The sequence below is a fragment of the Myotis myotis genome, unplaced genomic scaffold (assembly GCF_014108235.1).
Source record: "Myotis myotis isolate mMyoMyo1 unplaced genomic scaffold, mMyoMyo1.p scaffold_m19_p_10, whole genome shotgun sequence".
NCBI classification, from domain to species: domain Eukaryota; kingdom Metazoa; phylum Chordata; class Mammalia; order Chiroptera; family Vespertilionidae; genus Myotis; species Myotis myotis.
In genome coordinates, this window is record NW_023416314.1 from 62,151,623 (window position 1) to 62,172,626 (window position 21,004).

Below are 21,004 nucleotides of genomic sequence, written 5' to 3' on the forward strand. Positions count from 1 at the left end.
GTGATGCTTTTATCACCCCAAATGACGTACTTAATTTCTTGCCATAACTACCATTTTTTAATTGAACCCTATATTGTAGAATAAAATGTATTGCATTCTAATAGCACAACAGAATAGATCTAAAAGTCTAGGATGGTAGTTACTTAATTAAAATAGTAGTCAGGAAAATACCAAATTGGTGAAAGAGATTGATTGAGTTGTTCTTTGACACTCATGGAACTTACCTATGACTCAATAAAATTTAATGATGGCTTTAGTTTGGGGCAGCCTTGGTTTTGTAGGGCTTGCATGGTCAGGTTGATGCATGATCAGGTCCAATTATTCTTTTATTGTACCAAGTATACCTTCTATAATGGCCTATTAGAAATTACCTGTCTTTTAGCCTGTACCTCTCCTATATAGGTACTAGTTTAGAATGATTCCTCTGGGGTCTTACTTAATGTTTCTGACATATTAAGGTTGAGTTTTCACATGTAAGTGTATCTTAATGTATACATAGTGCCATATTTGAGTACGTTGCATGTAAAAATATTGAAGAATATTAAGCATATTACACAAATCTTCACACAGTGTTAGAGAAATGGGTCAGTTAGAAAACTTTAATGTAGCCAACTCTATTTTGGCTTTGGGATATTACTGAAATATCCTAGTTTTAGGGATTGACTAAACCTCAGTATGGGAATAACTTTTATGAGTATCATTTGATAAATTGTGATCACAAAAAAGATTAAGCAATAAAGCTATAGTTTCCTTTTCTTTAGTCATTATATTAATTAGCGTAAATATTTAAATGTTGATAACTGATAGATTTGGCATAGGAAGAGAAATAATTTGCCAAAGGGAAAATGGAAGCCTAATTCTCTTTGTTTGTCCTATAATCTTTCTTCCAGCATGCATGATGTTCATTAGTTCTTCTGTGCAGCCAAATATCACAACTGTTTTTGCTCTGCTAGTTGAGGACATTAGCAGTGTGAACAAGTTCAGCATGGTGACAAATTCACTATCAAAAACCATAGTCAATATTATGATTAAAAACCGACATACTTTCTGAATTCTGCATTGAGAATTGAAGTCATTTGACTTCATGTTACTTGCCACAACTCACTGAGTGGTCTTGGCTTTAGCAACTTGGATAATAAATGACACGGTACTTATAAGTTTTTCATGTTCTTTCAATGTCTGTAAAGCAGTCAATGAAATATTCTGGATGAATACCATAAAGTGGTTCCTTATTTACTTGAGAGTGAAAAATTACATATCCCAATATCTGCTTCTGTTATTCCCAGATTACTTAAGTGAAATGTCTTTAAATTTAGATAATCTTTCCTTACTTGTTTGTTGGGAGACTGCTGAAAAGCAAATGACACATTTATTCTTTCAGAAGACCTGATAGATATCAAGAGAAGGGATAACAACAGAAAACATTGAAAAAAGGAAAAGGAGGACAATATAAGTGAGGTATCCAGTAAGCCATATTTACATTATCATTTGAGAATTGAATTGACATAAAACTTTCTGTTTTTGACCAAATAGTTTAAAGAAATTGCTGCATACTGAAAACATTCTTAAGACTTTCTTAGAAAACACATGTAAGAAAGATTTACTAATGCGTTAATTTATATTCAAATGTTTCATTGAGTTCTTTAAAATTCTTCCTTATAAATCTGCATTAGGATAACCATTTTTCAATAAAACTTATGTGCAGGGATTTGAAATTAAAGTCTTCAGAACTGAGCTAGAAGATGAAACATTTTTTATTTTACAGTATAGGTGTGTAATCTAATTTTATGAGAAAAAGCGAGTCCTCCAATCGTGGTGGTATCCGTAGCCATGCACATTATATAAGAAAGCTTCCTTCTCTGCATAGTTTGTATTCTTCCTCTGTCATGCTCTGCTCGTCTGCACGTACCTATTTCTGTTTTTGTTAGTCATCCTCTCTAGGTAGATTGTCCAAGAGACCAGTGATTCCATCCATCAGCAAATTATCCAGAAAATGCTGTCTTTGCACGTTGTGACAGATCACGTTGCTAGTGGATTTATAGCTACTCCAGTGGTCTAATTACCCTGGCAAGTCGTCTCCCGGGCCCAGCACTGTTAACTTGTTGCCTTGGCATCTTAGTTTTGTTTTCTCATTATCTTCTTTCTTCACGAAAGCTCAGATTTACAGTTTTTAAAAACTTAACCCTCTCTATTCACCATCCTCCTTATTTTTGATTGGCAGTATCATCCAGACAGACAAAGTGCAGATGTGCCTGCAGGAACGGTGGAGGAATGTATACAGAAGTTCATCGAAATTGATCAGGCATGGAAAATTCTAGGGAATGAAGAGACAAAGAAGGAGTATGACCTGCAGCGGCATGGTAGGTCCTTGTGGGGAGGAGCCACAGCACACGGGCACCTTTCTAAGCACCATCTGCAGCTGTGCCTGGGGAGCATTCTCCAGCATGTGCACCAGTTATTACCTTCTTTACTGCCCCATCAGTTTGTAATTATTCCCCATTCTTAGTAGTGATTATTGTGACTCCATCGAGAAGTTAGCAAGCGACTAGGACGTGGCTTGTGAATCTGTGGAAGCTACTTTTTGTAACTAATGAGAAATGTTTAATTACACATTCCTACCTAATATGTGTTAAGTGTTTATTTTTATTAAATTATAGTACTTTTAGACCGTGTACTGTATAAAGGACAGTCTAAAGGAAGATACCCGATGGAGTAACATAAAGCACTCTCTGCCTCTGAGCTTGTTTTAGGCTAGGTTTCGAGATGATCTCTTGGCTAAACTATTCCTTATAAGATTGCTATAAATAATATTTTTGGAATGAACACTTCCCAAGCAGTTTCAGAAGTCATTTATTTGATGCATTTTAGAAAATACCTTCTTACAACAGTGACAAGCTCTTTTGAGAAAGAAAGGGAGAAATGTAGGTCAGGTTTATCACACATGGATTGCGGTTACACAAAGTGATAGGCTGTCTTTCAGCGCTGGCCTTGGGACAGAGTCCCTCAGCCTTCTGTCTGAACCTTCACTATGGACCCTACATGTTAATGGGGGGAGTCAATAATCAGTTACAGCCTGTGGGGAAAACACTCAATTGCACTCTGCAGTAGGGCACCAGCCTTAGCATTGACTCGTATGTGTGGATAAAAGCTCACTGTCTCTGTAGTTGATTATTGAGTCCCCTTCCGTGCCCTATACTGGCACACCATTAGACCTAATAAAGTGATTTTAAGACTTATACAACTATGGTTTTGAAAATTTGATATGAAAATCAAGGCTTTATTTCTAAAACATGTCATTATAGGATAAAGACAGTATAAAATAAGTATACAATATCTATATTTTCAGAGGGAGTTGTCCCAATAAATTAAGTATTGCTTATAGTGTGTGATCCCATTGTGTATCAAGACTCCACGAGCTATTTGTTTATGTACTGCAGTGTTGTTGTTGTTTAAATAGTGACTTTCAGAACACTAATCAGCTCTAAGGCCCTTCTACTTTCTTTAAGACTGGTAAGGTTTTTTCTTTAATGTTAAGAAGTGGATGAGTATATCTTTGCAATGAATTAGGATTAATTTTCAAATATGTCTTGGATATTTTGTCCTGCTTCTGTTTGGTGCATATCTGAGCAGCTTTCAAATGTATTTCTTTTGTAAATGTGTTGGTGCTTCTGAGACAGCATAGGGACTTGGGCCCAGGAATAGAAAATACTAAGTGGCCAGGAACCCAGGAACTTCAACACTGGTAAGCCTTCTGGCAAAAGAATCCAGAGGTGCTTCCATTTGAGGATGAATTCTATCCATACATATATCTTTTGCACCTGGGCTAAACATGATACAATTTCTATGGAAGTTTTGAAACTAATACACATGAGGGTGTTGTGTGTGAAAAGGTACCTATGTTCCTAGAATGACCAAAATGTACTGGAGGTGATTATTCTCCCATGGTGCTTTTGCACATCTTGATCAGCCTTTATTTACTCTGTGGGATGCTGATTTGCTTAAGAGAAGGACAGTCCACAAAAATGTGCCTTAAGGAGTGTAGGCTGTGTACTGGCACAGTGGCTCTGCGTTTTTGCCGTTCCACAACTATGTTCTGTTAAGAGCCTATCAGTGAAACTGACTAGGTGCCTGTTGTCTTAGGAGGAAAGAGTTAGGGAGAGGTCACGAATAAAAAACTATTATCTCCCACATTTACATCATCATGAGGTAATGGGTAAACCAGAAGTGGAGAGAAATTGGAAACAGAGTTTAAAGTGAGTCATAGGATTGCATGAAGGAAGGCTTATGGAGATGTTGGGAGAACAAGTAATCAACATCTTCAAGCCTTTCTCCTTGCCTTTGGGAGTTTTGAGTCCTTGGTTTTAAGTTTTTAATGGGAGCAACTATGACCGTCTGTATTGTAGGGGACTAGGCCATTGAGAAGGTCACAATAAAGTTTATGCAAAGCAAATACAGTGAGAGTTGGGCATGATTGATGATTCAGATAAATAGGCTGATCAGCTTACAATTTATATAATGTCAGTTTACTTTGTGAGTTTTTCAGGCAGGTTGAATTGAACTATGTGGAAGAAAAGTGGAAATACCTCAGATTTAGTAAATATTTTCTTTTTTTCCAGAGGCTCCAAATAGTGAGAATGCTTTGTTTTAGTTTTAAATTGAGATTGGCTTGCTTTTTAGATAAGAACTAGAAGTCTCTTACCCAAGTATAACTTGCTGTTTTTAAGTTTCATACTAGAGCTATTTTTAAAAATCTCATAATAAACCTAGTTTCGTGTTGTCATTTCTTTTGACATTAATTTTTCCTTCCTGGCCCATTTTCAGTAAGTGGCTTCTCAAAAGAAGGAAATGAACTTGAACTTCTAACGGTGCAGATTTAGATTTGATAGAAGGAAAACTTTTGAGAGTGATAATTTGTTAAAGACCAGGATAGGTTACCAAGAGAGAGAGAATTTGTTATAACCAGGTCAAAGCACTCTTTTTTTCTGGGTCACCCCCTGGGGACATAGAAATAGCTTTGTCACACAGAACTCTTTTTGCATGTGGTGATAGATCATTGTAGAACTTTCTTTTCTTAGAGTGTGCTTAAAATATGTTTGTTTCCTGCCCTCATTAATTGGGAATATAAAATAAATTTGAGCTTGGTAATTCTTGGAAAGGAGGCAGGAGATGTTTTATTGGCTGATGTTGAATGCGTTCTCGTATTTCACAGCTCATGGTGCTCTGTTGTAAGGAAAGCCTCATCAGTATTAGCCACAATCATTTATTTCTCTAAAAGATCATTTAAAGGAGCCTTTGACATCCATATTTCTTTGCTTCACAAAAGAAATTATCAAGTGAGTTCTAACGAAGAAAAAGTCCAGGGTAGATTACCTAAAGTAAAGTACATACATTGTTTCTCCTTCATTTCCACTTCTATGTTCCTAGTTGTCATTTTAGGGCAATGTTGGCCAGGCTGAAGAATAGCAAATCTAAAAAAGGATGAGTAATATTTAGTTCCCAGGATAGTATACATTTTGAAAGCAATGTTAACTAGTAAATTTAATCAATTTGTTCCAGTTGGCATATTCACCTTATTGTTTCTAAGGATGCCTCCAAAGGCTGCTTCCCATGTTCCCTTGAAAGGCATGTAGTTGTTCAAGATTAGGCTTTGCATTTTAGACAACCAGATGAACACTTTGGGAAAATCTTTTCAAGATTTATAAAATGTTCACATGAACAATATCTGTTCACATGAATGATATCTGTTGAATAAATCTTATGGAGCATTTTCTCATGTATTAAATAAGCACATTAAAACACATCAGAAGTATATCATGGGAAAATAATAGGGATCATGCCTCAATAGCTTTGTAAGGACAGTCATACTACAGATCATGGACATTTCAGTGGCTCTACAGAGTGAACAGCTTATGAATTATGTTATTTCTCTGTCACCTGAAGGGGAACAAACCTTCACATGAAGTCAGTGAAATTAAGTAATTTTTTAAAAAACTAAGGAGATTATGTTTGGAATCCTTGGAGGTATGTTATTTTGTGTGAAGGTGTATCTTGGTTTTCTGTTAGTGAATTACTTCGGGAATATGGAGCCTTCACTCTACACAATTGGCCAAGTACTTGGATATCAAAAATAGCCTGGCTCAGAAGGAGATTGGGCTAGACATAACGTTAGTGTGTCTTTACTCAGAGCTAATCAGCTGCCCCCCCTTGGTTAGATATAAAGGGTCAGTTCTGGTGTTGTAATAGGATAAATATTTACAAATGGTAGATAAGCAAATAAATCTTGGGCCAAATGAGGAGCATATCTTAAAACTCCAACTACATGTATGCCAGATAACTGAATCAATACATAATTTCTTAATCTCAAAATAAGAATCCTTCCTGAAAAGCAAGTTAATACTAAAGCCTGATTAACTCCCTAAGAAGGGAAATAATACTTGTAAATATAGATAATATGAATTTGGGTTAACTGTCAGGAATTATATTTGTGCAAATTATGTGCAAAAACTGACCCTCACAAAATATTTGTAGTTAGACTAGAGTTTCCATATATGGTCATATCAGTATTTCCATTTCATTTTAGGAATTTGAAAATTGACTATAAAAATGTGCTTGAGGTAAAACTTGAAGATAAGCATCAAGAGGCTTTTTTTGTGTGTGACTGTTTCTGGGAAAAGTAACTATGTGAAATGATGCAGAAAATTCATCCAGACAGTTAGAGATTGGCATTTTCTTCAGAGGACGAAGAGAGTATAGATAAAACTTTCTGTGAAGGTCCTCCTGCTCACTCTATTTGTCACAAGAAGGTGACTACTTCATTATTGGTTACTTTTACTTAAAGACAATTAACTGGTATTTTTTTTCCATGAAAACATTTTAAGATAATTTCTTAATGATTTTGAGTAAAATTTGGAAAATTTCAAATAATGGTGTAGAAACCTATGGGCAAAATTATAGTCATAATTCTGGTATACTTGGGACATAATTGGTGGTTCTAATTTAATAATAGGGAAAGTGTAGGATTTTAGGAAGTTTGTATCTCCCACTTTAACCTGTCTCCCAATTTCTACGTGGGTTCTTGACCTAGTTGAAATCAGTGGGTCCAAAACCAAGACTAGGTCACCTTTCTCTCGCTTATTTTTCCCCATACTTGAACCTGGTTCATATTACACTCTGATTACTTCTACTTTGCTCACTATACAACCAATAAAGTAGAAATGAGTGTTGACATTACTTTTTAATTTTTTTTCCTATGTGATCTTATTCTCACAGCTACCACAGTAGTCCATACCCAGATTATACCACATATCCAGATTATTTCCATAGCAGCTAATTGGCCTTCTCCCACAGTCTTTTACATTTTGATTGGTCTAGCTTTCTTTATTCTTACTCCTATAAAAAACATATTAAACCACCCCTTCCTCAAAAACATTTGCTTATTCACCTGGGATTTAAATGGGCCAAAGATTTTAAGTTTGTCCCTAATTACGTTTTCTAACCTTGTCACTAATCACAAACCTAATGTGAATCCTCTCCCCTGGGTGATTTAGGGACTCCCAAACACAGCTGCTTCTGCTGTGTGTCACTACTCAGAACACCCTCCCATTCTGATTCTTCACAGTATCCTTTATTCAAGTTCCGACTCAAGTCCTCCTGTCTCCCTCCCCACCCCACCAAAACAAGCTTCTCTGAAGTTCTAATCTGCCATCACCTCTAACCTCTGAATTTAATCCACAAATTAATTATTTTTAATTTGTTTAATATAGATATGGCTTTGATAACAATGGATCAATTTTAATGAGACTGACAATAGCAAAGTACATTGAACTTGTTAACACTTAACAAACCCAAAGTCAACTGTGCTGCCTCCCGATACTAAAGCTTCACAGCACCTCCTCAATAATAATGGATGTTTTGTCATTTTGTTAATGGTCTGGTAGAGACAGGTCAATACAAACATTATTAAATAATAAGAGTTAAAATAGCTGCCATTTATTGAGCACTAGAAATATGGTAATTGTCTTTTAATCATTGTTTAATAACCTTGTAAGGAAGAAATAATAGTTTCCAGAGAGATTCTGAGGCTCTGAGGGGTTAACTAATTTAACTAAGGTTGCATAGCCAGTAATTAATAGAGGGGACTTCAAAGCCATTCTGTGACTCTTAATCATTGTGCCAGGCTGCCAAGTTTTGAATAGGTGTGTACCATTTACTATTTTTAGTTCCAAATAGTAAAGAATGAGGCATAGTTGAGGGTCAGAACAAAAGGCCAGACCTACATCTGCTGCTGTTCTACCTGCTCCGTAGTTAGTGCAATGTCAAATTCAGTTTCTTGGTTTTATTTGGTACTTCTCATGAGCACTGGCTTTAGGCTTACTTTATAAAAGGTCTATAGTTCTTCAGTCCATAATTAAACTCCAAATATGTAATTTTTCTTCGATATAGAAAGCCTTCCATTTGTGATTCTTTAATTCCGTTTGGGAAAGGATTGCAGAGTTTTATAATTTTAATGAGCAGGTTTCAAGTAAACGTTGGCTGATCCTGAATCTCTTATCAAGGTAGAGGCTATTCAAAGAGCAGAGACTGTTAAGGACAAGGAAACTGATATCCATCAAGTCATTTCCTATATGAAAAATTTAATTGTGTATAGTGAAATACATAAGAATTTAAGTGAGTGTCTATAATTAAATTACTTGATTTTAAAACAGTAAGACCTAAAGGAAAACATTGCTATTTGCTTTTAACATAGATGACTTCTTTAAGGAGGAAATGCACTTTAAATATTTTAAATTGCATAGATAAATACAATGGATGATTTGAGAGCATGTTGGGGACTTGATCACTTGAGTAACAGACATTGCTACACATGAATAGTGGGGACAGAGCTGCAGATGGACTCAGTCTTTTGGCCAACATTGGGTTGATTGAGATTTTTAGATACCTCAGCAATAATGAATAAAGTTAAATTCCTTTTCTCTGTAGCTTTTTGTTGCTACTATTTATTTATTTATTTATACTTATTTAAATTGTAATTACAATTAGAAAAAGTATCCTGAGATTAGGACGTGTAATTATTTAGGCAGCAAACAAAGAGTTGTTTTAGAAATTTTAGTATCATTAGGAGGAAGTTGAAAAAGACTGGAATTCCATTATCTTGGAAGAAGTAAGAAATATTTATTGATTCCCAAATGGAGCTTAAAAAAAAACCTTTCCTCTTTTAGAAAGTTGTGAATGACCCAGCGAGAGCTCTAGTAAGCTTTCCTGAACCGAGCTGCTAATAGTTATTTAATGTTATTCTTCAGTGGGAAAGAATCTCTGTAGATTTTCCTTTTAATCTCTTTGAATTGTAGGCTCATAAACCTCTCTGATGAGCCCTGCCACTGTTTTCTTAGATCCCACCATTGAGACAATGAAGCCACAGAAGTCTTTCACCTCTTGTTGTCAGACAAATCCAATAGGACACAGGATCAGAAGGGCCTGTACTTCTAAAGGTTTAAAGATTCTTTTTCAAGTAATCACATAAATTATTTGATTTTATCATTATATTGCACAGGAATCTCTTTAACTATAGTGCATTGCTTTCTATATGTAAATAAATTGGGAATTTTTTCTGTCCCCATATTTAGTTAAGCATGTCAGCACTGCATAGGGTGTAAACAGACATTAAATGTTCCCCAGTACCTTCGAAAAAGCTGAATCTACTCACTTCAAAAGAATTAGGAATCATGTAATGTCATTGGTTGCAAAATAGAGTACACCAAATGCCAGGCAATGCATTTTTTTCCCAGTGGCTGGGTTTTCTTTTATTATTATTATTATTACCATTCTGTAGCTAAGAGCCTCTGTTCTTTTAATTAAAAAGCACTTTCTAAGTCAATTTATGTTTTCTCAACAATTTTAGTAGTGTCATGTTAACAGAAGAACTTTGAGATAGGATTTATATTTTCAGATTTAAAATCTTTCATTGTAACAAGCAAAAATATTTATAATATGTAAAACTCAAAATAAAACAAATTGATCTGTTTTGCAGATGCCTTGCCTGATAGACAATTATCAAAGCTAATTACAGGGTTCCTGTTACTTTTAATGGCTAGGGATGAATTATATTTTCTAATTATAAGGACAGTGGTGGACAAACAGAGATCATTGTTTAAAAAGAAAAAAACAAAAACAGGGATCCATGATGGCAGTGGAATAAGTGAAGCTACACTCATCTCCCAGGACCAAACAGGAATTACAATTAAAATATAGAGCAATCAGCCTGAATAGCTGAAGAATAGCTGAATAGACATCATATAACCAAAGATTTACAGAAGAAGCCACATTGAGACTGGTAGGAAGGGCAAAGCAAAAGAACTAGCCCCACTCCCATGGGCCAAGGCTGAGATTCCAGAGATATCTCAGCTGCAAAGAAAGGTTCTCCCTGGGAAGAGTAGGGTCTCAACCCCATGCCAGGCTCCCCAGCACAGAGCACCCGAGCTGAGAAGAGGTACCCACATAATATTTGGCTGTGAAAATCAGTGGGGATTCTGTCTGCCAGGGATAGACAGGATAATGCTAGGAACATAGGTGCCCCTTTAAAGGACCAAAGCACAAAATCTTGTTTGCAGCCACTCATCTTGGGCTCTTCAGAGAGAGGGTGGAGCAGACTAGAGTTGTGTGAGGAGAGACTGGAGTTTGTGGCTCTGAGGAGGCATTTGAAGGGACAGCCACTAGGATACCTGAGCTGAGATCTTCTCCCACATACCAGATGCCATCTCTCCTGGGTGGAGCACTCCCCTCCACAGGTCACCAGCTTGGAGCAATGCATTAGCCCCACCCTCTGGACTCCCTGTTGCCTTACCTTGTGGAGCTTGTGCCCTTCTGAGGAATCAGCTGCCTGGGCTTGGGATGTAGAGGTCTGGCAGACTTGGGGTTGGGGAGACAGCATTCCTCCCACTTTCCCTGTTACTTGATTGACACTTCCCCTGCACTGTTGCCTCCCCCTCACAGGAAATCCGCTAGCCCCAATCTCCAGGCTCCCTGTGGCCTCACCCTCCCAACTCCTGGTGGCTTTGTCCTGCCTAGGTCTGGGCAGATCCAGGACAGACTAAGTTTTGCCGCTCTGAGGAGAGGCCCACTCCCTCCACCTTCCCCCAAGCCTGACTGGCATCTCCCCCTCACTGGAGATCCACTAGCCCCATCCTCCCAACTCCTGGTGGCCCTGCCCTGCTGAGATCCACTTCCTGGCAGAATCTGGGACAGGGACCATTTTGCCCTCACAGGCCCAACCGTGCAGAGCCCTACCTTCACTCAGCCAAATCTTGGTCTCTTTCTGCCTGATAAACTACTGGCCTGTCCCTGATGACTCCCTGAGACCCCGCCTCACCACAAAGGCGTGCGAGCACCCAGCCTGGGTATACCCAGGGACATTTGCTGAGTGCCACAGACTCAGCACTGGCAAGGAGGTTGAACCTGTATCAGTCTGGTAAACACCACTCACCCCTACCTGTCACTCACTAAGAACCTACCTCAAGCAACTCAAGTACCAGCAGAGGCTCTTCCAGTAACAGAGCCTAACGGGCAGAGCAGGCAGAGGCGGATCTTGTCCCCAGATGACCTGTCCCCAGGCCTGGTGCTGGTAAAAACTGGTCTTGGTATGCAGTTTTGCACACACAGGCCCAGCAGATCCAAACTGTGGATCGCTTTGTAACTCCAAACAGGTTGCCCAGGGCTGCATCTGACATTGACCTGCACTGGAGAGCCTCCCAAAAGGCCCCAGAACCAAACAAAAGTGGCCAACTTTTGTTTAGAAATTACTTGGTATGTTGATACTCTACATAAGCTATTCCATGGGCACACAAAGATAGAGGAAGTACCCCTAGCCACTAGGCAAAATCTTTGGATTTTATGTATAGTTTAATAGACCGTTGGTACCCAATAGGTGTGAAGTGATACAATATTTGACATACTAGTAAATTTTAAAACGGTAAGTAAATTAGAATTATACTGACCAGGCTGGAGTTGCTTTTTAAGCACTCTTCAAAATTAAGTGTCTCATTTTATATTTTACAGAAGATGACCTAAGAAATATGGGACCAGTAGGTGCTCAAGTATATCTTGAAGAAATGTCTTGGAACAAAGGTTGGAATTTATTTTCTCTCTTGATATAGTAAAGGAAAATATTAGGGATTTTCTGTAAGAAAATAAAAACTCTTATGGGATATTTGGAAACTTAAAAAGAAATACTGGTAATAGCTGGCTTTTGATATATATGTGGGTGTTTTTGCCTTGAATAGTTTTGTTTCATTCTAAACTTCAATTATTGATGTCCCCCTGTATGACTCATTCCTAGTTATTTTCCTGTTCTAATTTGATGTTAGTTATGTAAGGTTTCATAAGGTTTTCTTTTTTTAAACTACTTTGGTTTTTGGTTTATTCTCCATCTGTGTAATGGGGAAAAAAGGTAAAGATAATTTTCCCACCCTTCCTATGCTGACATTCGAGGTGCATTCCCATTAGAATTTTTATTTGTTTATCATAAACTGTCAGGGCAGGCCTTTCATTGTTATATTTTTCTACTTGGAGCTTGATTTTACACTTTTTTATTGTCTTAGGCAGAAAATAAAAATCTGTCACTGTCTTTTACTCACTATGAAGTCATATCTTTTTCACTTTCCTATTACTAGAATTTTAACACCTAAATCTAATTGAATTTCTCCACTCTTGGTAGTTCTTGCTCAGGGAGACGTTGTTAGGTTTCTTTTCTAAATGAAGGCCTTAAATAGCACACTTCCATGTTTCTCTGGTCAAATGAAGACAATCTTACCATTTCCTCGAATTTGTATATACTTTTAACCCTATAATTTTATTGTTCAGCCTAGCGTACAAATCCCTTAGGGACTTATAAACTTTACTGAGTGCGAATAGGTAGAAGATAAACAGCCCATCCTTCCTGAAAACAAGTTTAATGAACTATTTTTTAACAGCAGATTCTGCAGATTCTGCATGTAGTGCTCTCAGGAAGTCGGGTCACAAGCCATATTGACTCAGAGAGGATCATGTTTTTGTCGATGGCCACTCTGTTCCTATAGTGCCAGGCGAGGCCCTGGAGTAGAAATTGTTATTTGCAGCGAATGATTAGAAAACGAGGTTTTGTGTAACCGGGGCTCCCAGGGGTTGACATAGTTTCACCAGCGTAAACTGGGGGAGCTATTGCTGTGAGATAGAATATTCTAGTGATACAGGCTTTTACTTCTAGATCGTTAGCCGGACAGAATACAACATGTCACTTATCAGGGAGGCCTGCCCAGCTAAATAAATCTTTTGAAAATATAGTATTGCTACTTTATCAATCAGTATGTGTGTGTGTGTATGTGTTTAATCTCTTATTAGACAAATCTCTTCTTGCTTGTAGTTGATGTGACTGGTGTATTTTGTTTACAGTTCCTGATAATGTAAAAATGGTGAAAACTGGGTTTTGTAGTTTTTCTTTCTTCAGTATCATTTAAAAATATAATCAATAATTTAACATTTTTTAAAAGTAAGAATATGGACTGGGTGTTCAGCATCTGTTAGTCCACAAATATATGAACTTTCTGATACAAGTGAAAATGCTAAAAATTTGGACACTTAAGGTTTAGTACAGAAGAGTGGATGAAATGCTACACGATAGACATGGCCTAATGATCAGCTTCTTGACCCAAAGACAGTTTGAAATGGTGCATATTATTATGCTTAAAAGGCATACCTGAAGAACTCTTGAGAGACTAAGGTTTTAACCTTTTCCCCTCACAGTTAATTTCATATATAACTTAGTCATTTTGTCTTTATTCATTATATTTAAAATGATGATTTCTGTGAAGTTATCACTTTGTTAAGTGATAGAAGAATCATATTACAAGAAATTTGACAAGATTTGAGTGTTTAGTGAGATTAACATTTGGAATCATCTATGACAAAACTCCAAAGTATCCCATGGTGGCCTCTACATCGTTTACTGAGCACATCACCTCAAATTGTTTCTCATTGTTCACTGAGGTGGTAGAAAAAACAACAAACAAACCAAAAAAACCAGGAGAAATGTAGCTTAAGAAATCTAATGGCTAGAATGTGTGCATTTTTACACAGTCTATATAATAAAGAACCAGGGTTGTAATGACTGTTACGACCGAAGGCTCGACCAGATTGGAAGGTAGTGCTGGGTTGCTAGGCCGGACCCACTGCCGGCACCCAGACCCAGCACTGACTGCCTAGGGCAGCGGTTCGCAACCTGTGGGTCGTGACCCTTTTGGCGGTCGAATGACCCTTTCACAGGGGTCGCCTAAGACCATCCTGCATATCAGATATTTATATTACGATTCATAACAGCAACATTACAGTTATGAAGTAGCAACAAAAATAATTTTATGGTTGGGTCACAACATGAGGAACTGTATTTAAAGGGCCAGAAGGTTGAGAACCACTGGCCTAGGGGGCTGCAGATCAGGCCCAGAGAGAGGCCTGCAGAGAGAGAGAGGCAGGGCTGATCCGTAGTCTCTGGCAGCTGTTGTTCAGAACTTGCCTCTCTTTCTCTCCATTTCTCAACAGGCCTCCACTGGGGCTGCTGATCAGCCCCTGTTGATAGGCCCAGAGATGCTGACTGGCATAGAAACTGACCAATCCGAACCAAATCTGGGTGAATGTAAGGAGCCAATGGCTGCCTAGGAGCTGGAGCTTTTGACGCTGACTGGCATAGAAACTGACCAATCAGAACTAAATTGGCCAGCAGAGGGTAGTTGGCGAGATCAGGCCTGCAGGGGAGGGCAGTTGGGAGCAAGATCAGGCCAACAGGGGAGGACAGTTAGGGGTGATCAGGCCAGCAGGGGAGAGCAGTTAGGGGCGAGATCAGGCCGGCAGGGGAGGGTAGTTTGGGGCAACCAGGCTGGCAGGGGAGGGCAGTTGGGTGCGAGATCAGGCCAGCAGGGGAGGGCAGTTAGGGACAATCGGACAGGCAGGCAGGAAGGCAGGTGAGTGGTTAGGAGCCAGCGGTCCCAGATTGTGAGAGGGGTCCCCGATTGGAGTGGGTGCAGGGTGGGCTGAGGGAACACCCCCTCTGTGCACAAATTTCGTGCACTGGGCCTCTAGTTTAATAATAAAACAATTCACTGTGAAAGCATGCTCCACTACATATGTATGTTGGCTCAGACAGGGAGGATGTTAGCATTTTAAAATTCCAGATTAAATTATATTTCCCTGTGGGGAAAAGACTCATTGTAGTAAAAAATAAAAAGCAGGACTGGTGAATGAATCCTTTATGATAAAAGAAACACATAAAGTTGGTTCATTTAATTACTAGTTTTCCAAGGCCAGACTTCATTAGAGAACAAAAACAAGGCAGTTTTTTCATTTCCTTCTCTCTCTTTCTCTTCTTTTAGTGGCATATGTTGATATCAAACTGTTAAAAAATGAAATTTGAGAATTGAATGAAGATACCAATGTAAGAAATCATATCTTAGTTGATTTATCTATGTAACAAATTATGACAGTAGTAAAATAATGTGATAAGTAATTGTTTTTCTTTGACAATCACGTCTCAGTGACAGTTAAATCGAATGTCCAGTAAATTAAGAATTCTTTTAAAGGACATAAGCATTTCAGCTTCTCAGGAAAATGACAGACATGATAAAATTTTCGTAGGCTACACATCACACAATGTTGTTTCCTTTGGGCATCTCACTTCAATGATTGCCCTTTGGTTCACAAATCATTTGTAAACACCAAACAAACAGGTTACACACACAGAAAACACACACCATAGTGTGTGTTTATATATTTGAGTCAGGACTCTTAAAATAGTATGATACCAGAACAGATATATTCAAATATTGAATTTGATAAACAAATTAGCAGTTTTTTCTTAAAGGATATATATACTCCAGGCAAAAGAAAGTTCTTTAATAAGACAGGTAAAGTTGTTTTTCCTTTACAGTCCTATTTTGGACAAATGCATTGTTGAGAAGAATGTGAAATGTGTATGAATCTTAAGAAAACAGACTTCAAATAAATTTTCTGGGTTGCTTCAGAGCATTTGCTGTCACCCCAAGATCTTTGGACTACTGATTTATAGCTTTAGTCCATCTCCTTTACAGAGATTCTTTGGTGGATAATTTTTTAGAAACACTGCTCCTGCCTATATATGAAATATTTTCAAGTTCTCATTTAATACATTTTACATTTACTGAACTTACTTTTTTTTTCAGTTTCTGTGGAATAAACCACATTGTGTGTGTGTGTGTGGTGTCGGTGTAGTTACTTGTAAGCATTTGAAGCATTTTTTTGTTTTCTCTGCAGATGATCAATCTTACTCTCTGAGTTGCCGTTGTGGTGGAAAATACAGTGTTTCTAAGGATGAAGCCGAAGAAGTTACCCTGATTTCTTGTGATACATGTTCACTAATTATAGAACTCCTCCATTGTAGCTGAAATTATTCACTAAATGGATTCCCTTAACTGTATATTCAGACATGTTGAGGAAAGTCCATTCCAGCTTTATACATTCAAGCAACTGTCTAAAGTTGATAAAAAAGGAACCTTTTTTTGTCAGCTGTTATTTGCAAAGAAAATGTAAGCTTGTCAAGCAAAGTCTAACCCACATTAATAGAAAATTAATTTAGCTCTTTATGTTTACTAGTAGCCCTGTGCACGAATCTGTGCACCAGTAGCTCGCCAGTAGCTTGCTGCCGCCCTCCAGTAGCTCTCTGCCCACTGCCCCGCCCTCCTGTAGCTCCCCCCGTTCCCCCTCATAGCTTGCTGCCCTGCCCCCTCCTGTAGCTCTCCCCCGCCTGCTTGTAGCCAGTAGCTCACTGCCACCCTCCTGTAGCTCTCTGCCACCCTCCTGTAGCTCTCTGCCACCCTCCTGTAGCTCTCTGCCTGCTGCCCCGCCCTCCTGTAGCTCCCCCCGTTCCCCCTCATAGCTTGCTGCCCTGCCCCCTCCTGTAGCTCTCCCCCGCCTGCTTGTAGCCAGTAGCTCACTGCCACCCTCCTGTAGCTCTCTGCCTGCTGCCCCGCCCTCCTGTAGCTCCCTCCGCCCCCCCCCCCCCCAATAGCTTTCTGCCCTGCCCCCTCCTGTAGCTCTCAGCAGCCCACCTGTAACTCGCTGCCCCACCCTCCTGCTGATCTGTGATCCGGTCGTTATGCAGTCGGTTGTTACGCTTCACAGCGTAACAACCATTTGCATATTACATATTTATTATATAGGATAATTTATACATTCCAAAAAAAGAGACTTGAATTTTAAGTTATTTATAGCAAATTCCTGTTTGAGAACTTTATTATTGTTTCTGCAAGTAAGCATGTCTCCTCTTTAATGGGTCACAATACCATCATATTCCTTTATAGTTACTAAGTTTCTGAGGTAACATGACATTTCTAGCTGTCAAAGTTATAGGCCTATTGTACAACTATTTCTGAATCTCAGGTCATTAGAGTTAAATTACATTCTGTGTAAATAATATGTGAGCTTGGTTCTCCCATCGTGAAGGCTGACTATGGATATTCATGAGGTTATTTCAAAGTTAATAACGAAGACAAAGTGGCAACTGTAGAAGGAAGAATAGCTTTGGAGAAGATGACTTCAGTCCTGCCACCATATTTCCAAAGCCTTTAAGTGGTTGTATTAATTGGAGTAAGGTTCTTGATCACTGCCATCTTCAACTTTAAATATAATTTAGGAAATGGTAGTTTTAGAAGAAAAAATTTGAAACAAGTGCATTACTTTCCTTTTGGTTTCAGAGTGCTAAGATACAGTATTAATGCCTGTATTTAGGAATAAGGAACCATTGTACTGCTAGTATGATGAAATGGACTTTTATAATGTATCATTATTGATTATAGTAAACTAAAGATTTTGTTTTTCTATGTATTTTAACATTTTATGTACAGTGTAAGTCAGAAACAATTTAAATTTGATTTGAAAAGGAATCCTTTATGGGATCACTGAAACTTTAAAAATACACATATATACTTTTAAATACATTTTTATTGATTTCAGAGAAGAAGAAAGAGGGAGAGAAAGATAGAAATATCAATGATGAGAGAGAATCATTGATCAGCTGCCTCCTGCACACCTCCCACCAGGATTGAGCCAGCATCCTGGGCATGTGCCCTGACTGGGAATTGAACTGTGACCTATTGGATCATAGGTCGACGCTCAACTACTGAACGACACTGGCTGGACTGAAACTATTTTCAAATGAGTGAACCAAGTTTGTGACTTAGCAGCTTTTTATTAGGTTGAATCTTTGCATTTATTGTTGATTTGGACTTATAAGACTAGTTTCTACTCTTTATAAATATAGCTAACAAAAAAATACAATAAAATAAAAAATAAATGTAGCTAACGTACGAAGCATATTCTTAAGGAGAGTTTATTATACCTAGAAAACTAAAAATTCAAAAGTGAGGTTGTCATCCAGGTTTCCCCCCTAAAAATATTTTTACATATGTCATAAACGTTAGATGATTTATTGGATTACGCTTACCCATATATTTGAATAATGTAGCTTGCAGATTGCGTGTTACTTATTCTTTACAAATAACAATTAAAAATAACAAACTGAATAGCAAATAGTTTATTAGTAAGTACATGGTTTCAGTGGCAATAATAACTTTACTTGAACAGGAGGCAATAATCAAATCAAAAGAATAAATGTTGGCTAATCATCAGAAAATCTGTGGCCATTAGGGCTATCACGTAGAAATCCAAAATCACTCAGAGGCCAAATCTGTAAAATCAAAATTGATTGAAGACAATTAATGAAAGTGATGTTATATCATCATATTCCTTTTTATTTCATTCATCCTTTTCTCTATGCCATGTAACTAAACACTTCCTCTGTATTCTTCACTCAAGAACAAATTTCCTACATCAAAATAAGACTTTAGAAAGTAAATTTATGTGTCTATGTATTTAAACTCTAACATGGGTTTGAACTGCATGGGTCCAATTATGCACAGATTTTTTTTTTTCCCTCAATAAATATACAGTTAGCCCTCCATGTGCCTGGGTTTCATAGCCAAGGATTCAGCTAACAACAGATTAAAAACATTATTTTCCATCCATGGTTGGGAATCTGTGGAAGCAGAGGGGCAACTGTATGTATTGTTCTATGTGATTTTACATAAGGGACTTGAGCATCCACAGATTTTGGTGTCTGGGGATTTTCCTGGAACAAATTCCAGATACTATATATAAGTTTGGGGGGAGTTAAAAATTATATGTAGGTCAATGCCCCTAACCCCCGAGTTGTTTAAGGGTCAACTGTATATAAGTGTGGGTGTGTGAGCATGTGTGTGTCTGTATTTTCTTTTACTGCCCTCAAAGTTAACTGTAAATCTAAGTACTTGAGTATATGCTTAAGTGTAAAGAATCCTGTAAATTACCCCCAAGTATTCCTGTCTGTTTTCCCTTACTGATTGTGAGAAAAAAGAGGAGCCAGTAAAAACAATAATCTTTCCTAAGAATCATAAATTTGCTACAACATTGATAAGTCCATTCCTCACTGTGCTTAACTAAGATATCCGTGCATTGCAGATATTTTGACTCTACACTGCTCTTCTGCAAGTGCACATTAATATAGAGTATCCACCCAAAATGTATACACACACTTTGAATAATTATAAGGCAGTGTTTATTAAAATGCATTTCATTTTCAAAATTGACCTATCAGCTGTTAAAGTGTGTATACAATTTTTGGGAACATGCTGTATATTCCCAGGATATTAACATGGTTGTAAAAATACAAGAGAGAAATTTTTGAAGGTTCAAATTAAAGGCTTCTTATGTTACAAACAAAGGTAGCTAGAGTTTTATTATTCAAACAAAAATATTCTCGATTACCTGTCTCAATAGGGGGAAGGGGTAATTTTTATAGCTATGAAAGCTAACATTTTCACTACTGTTACTGTAACAGGTAAGTCCACTAATAGCCTAAAGAGTTCAGAGTTCATTTTGAAAGAAAATGTTTTTTTCCCCTCAGCTCAGATAAGAAGGCCTACATTTTAAGTAGAAAACAGTACCTTAAAGAAGATCCGTCCTCTTATTAGTCCATATGGAATAGGTCCATAAGACCTGGAATCTGTAGAATTCTGTAAATTATCACCTTCTAACCAAACATGGCCCATTGGCACCTGGAATTAGAGAAGAAAGCAGCCCCTTTAAAAAAAAAAAAATTTGGGTACTGTCAATAAAAAGTATCTTGTGCAGGTAAGGAAAAATGTCCTAAAGTTGTCTTTTTATACAATACATATAAACCCTATGATTTCATTTTTGCACAAAATAACTTTTATTAAATATTAGTAATATTATGGTTTCATATTAATTTTTAAACATGTTTTTATTGCTTTCAGAAAGGGATAGAGAGATAGAAACATCAACATTGGGAGAGAATCATTGATCAGCTGCCTCCAGCACGCCCCACATGGGATCAAGCCCACAACCCAGGCATATGCCCTTGCTGGGATTTGAACTGTGACCTCCTGGTTCATAGGTCAACACTCAACCACTGAGCTACATTGGCTGGCAGGTTTCAACTTTTTAAATGCCCATCATTTTTGCCACATGGTTCCCCAAAATTAATTTGTTATACAAACCCCACACTGAGGTTATAAGAGATCAAAACAGTGTGACAGGGTCATTAATTTAATAGACTTCAAAAGAGGTCATTAGAATGCTGACTGAAAATGTGCCCTCCTGTCTCCGTAAAAGCATAAACAGGGTAGCCACTCATTCTGCAACATCCTGGGGCCAATAGCAAGGCCAGACTTATTAGAATGCTCATGATGAGCTAAATGGTAATTGATTGTGACATCAATTACAAATAATCTCATCATTTTATTGGAGTGGGCTTGTCAGAATTCTAATTAAGATCCCTGTTCTGCCTTGTACAGGCCCTATCTTCAATGCATTATATTTCAATAATGACCATGAAGACCTAGAAGGAACTATTATAAAACCATCAGTTGTAAAATTAATGATGGTGACCCTCTAC

At 37.8% G+C, this 21,004-nt stretch overlaps 2 protein-coding genes across 5 annotated transcripts in view; one reads left to right on the top strand and one right to left on the bottom strand.

Moving 5' to 3' along the window:
* Positions 1 to 16,713, top strand: part of DNAJC24 (DnaJ heat shock protein family (Hsp40) member C24) — a 37,001-nt gene extending 20,288 nt beyond the window's left edge. Inside the window, exons 3-5 of the mRNA XM_036325724.1 lie at positions 2,222 to 2,360; positions 12,052 to 12,120; positions 16,309 to 16,713. Of these exons, the coding sequence (XP_036181617.1) occupies positions 2,222 to 2,360; positions 12,052 to 12,120; positions 16,309 to 16,439 (339 nt within the window). The 3' untranslated portion in view covers positions 16,440 to 16,713. The remainder of the gene's footprint in view (positions 1 to 2,221; positions 2,361 to 12,051; positions 12,121 to 16,308) is intronic.
* Positions 16,714 to 18,570: 1,857 nt separating this feature from the next.
* IMMP1L (inner mitochondrial membrane peptidase subunit 1) overlaps positions 18,571 to 21,004 on the bottom strand; it is a 37,876-nt gene continuing 35,442 nt past the window's right edge. For all 4 annotated transcript variants that reach the window (XM_036325723.1, XM_036325722.1, XM_036325720.1 and 1 more), the window contains 2 exons: positions 20,034 to 20,144; positions 18,571 to 18,739 (listed from right to left, as the gene is read on the bottom strand). In XM_036325723.1, the coding sequence (XP_036181616.1) occupies positions 18,671 to 18,739; positions 20,034 to 20,144 (180 nt within the window). In that variant the 3' untranslated portion in view covers positions 18,571 to 18,670. The remainder of the gene's footprint in view (positions 18,740 to 20,033; positions 20,145 to 21,004) is intronic.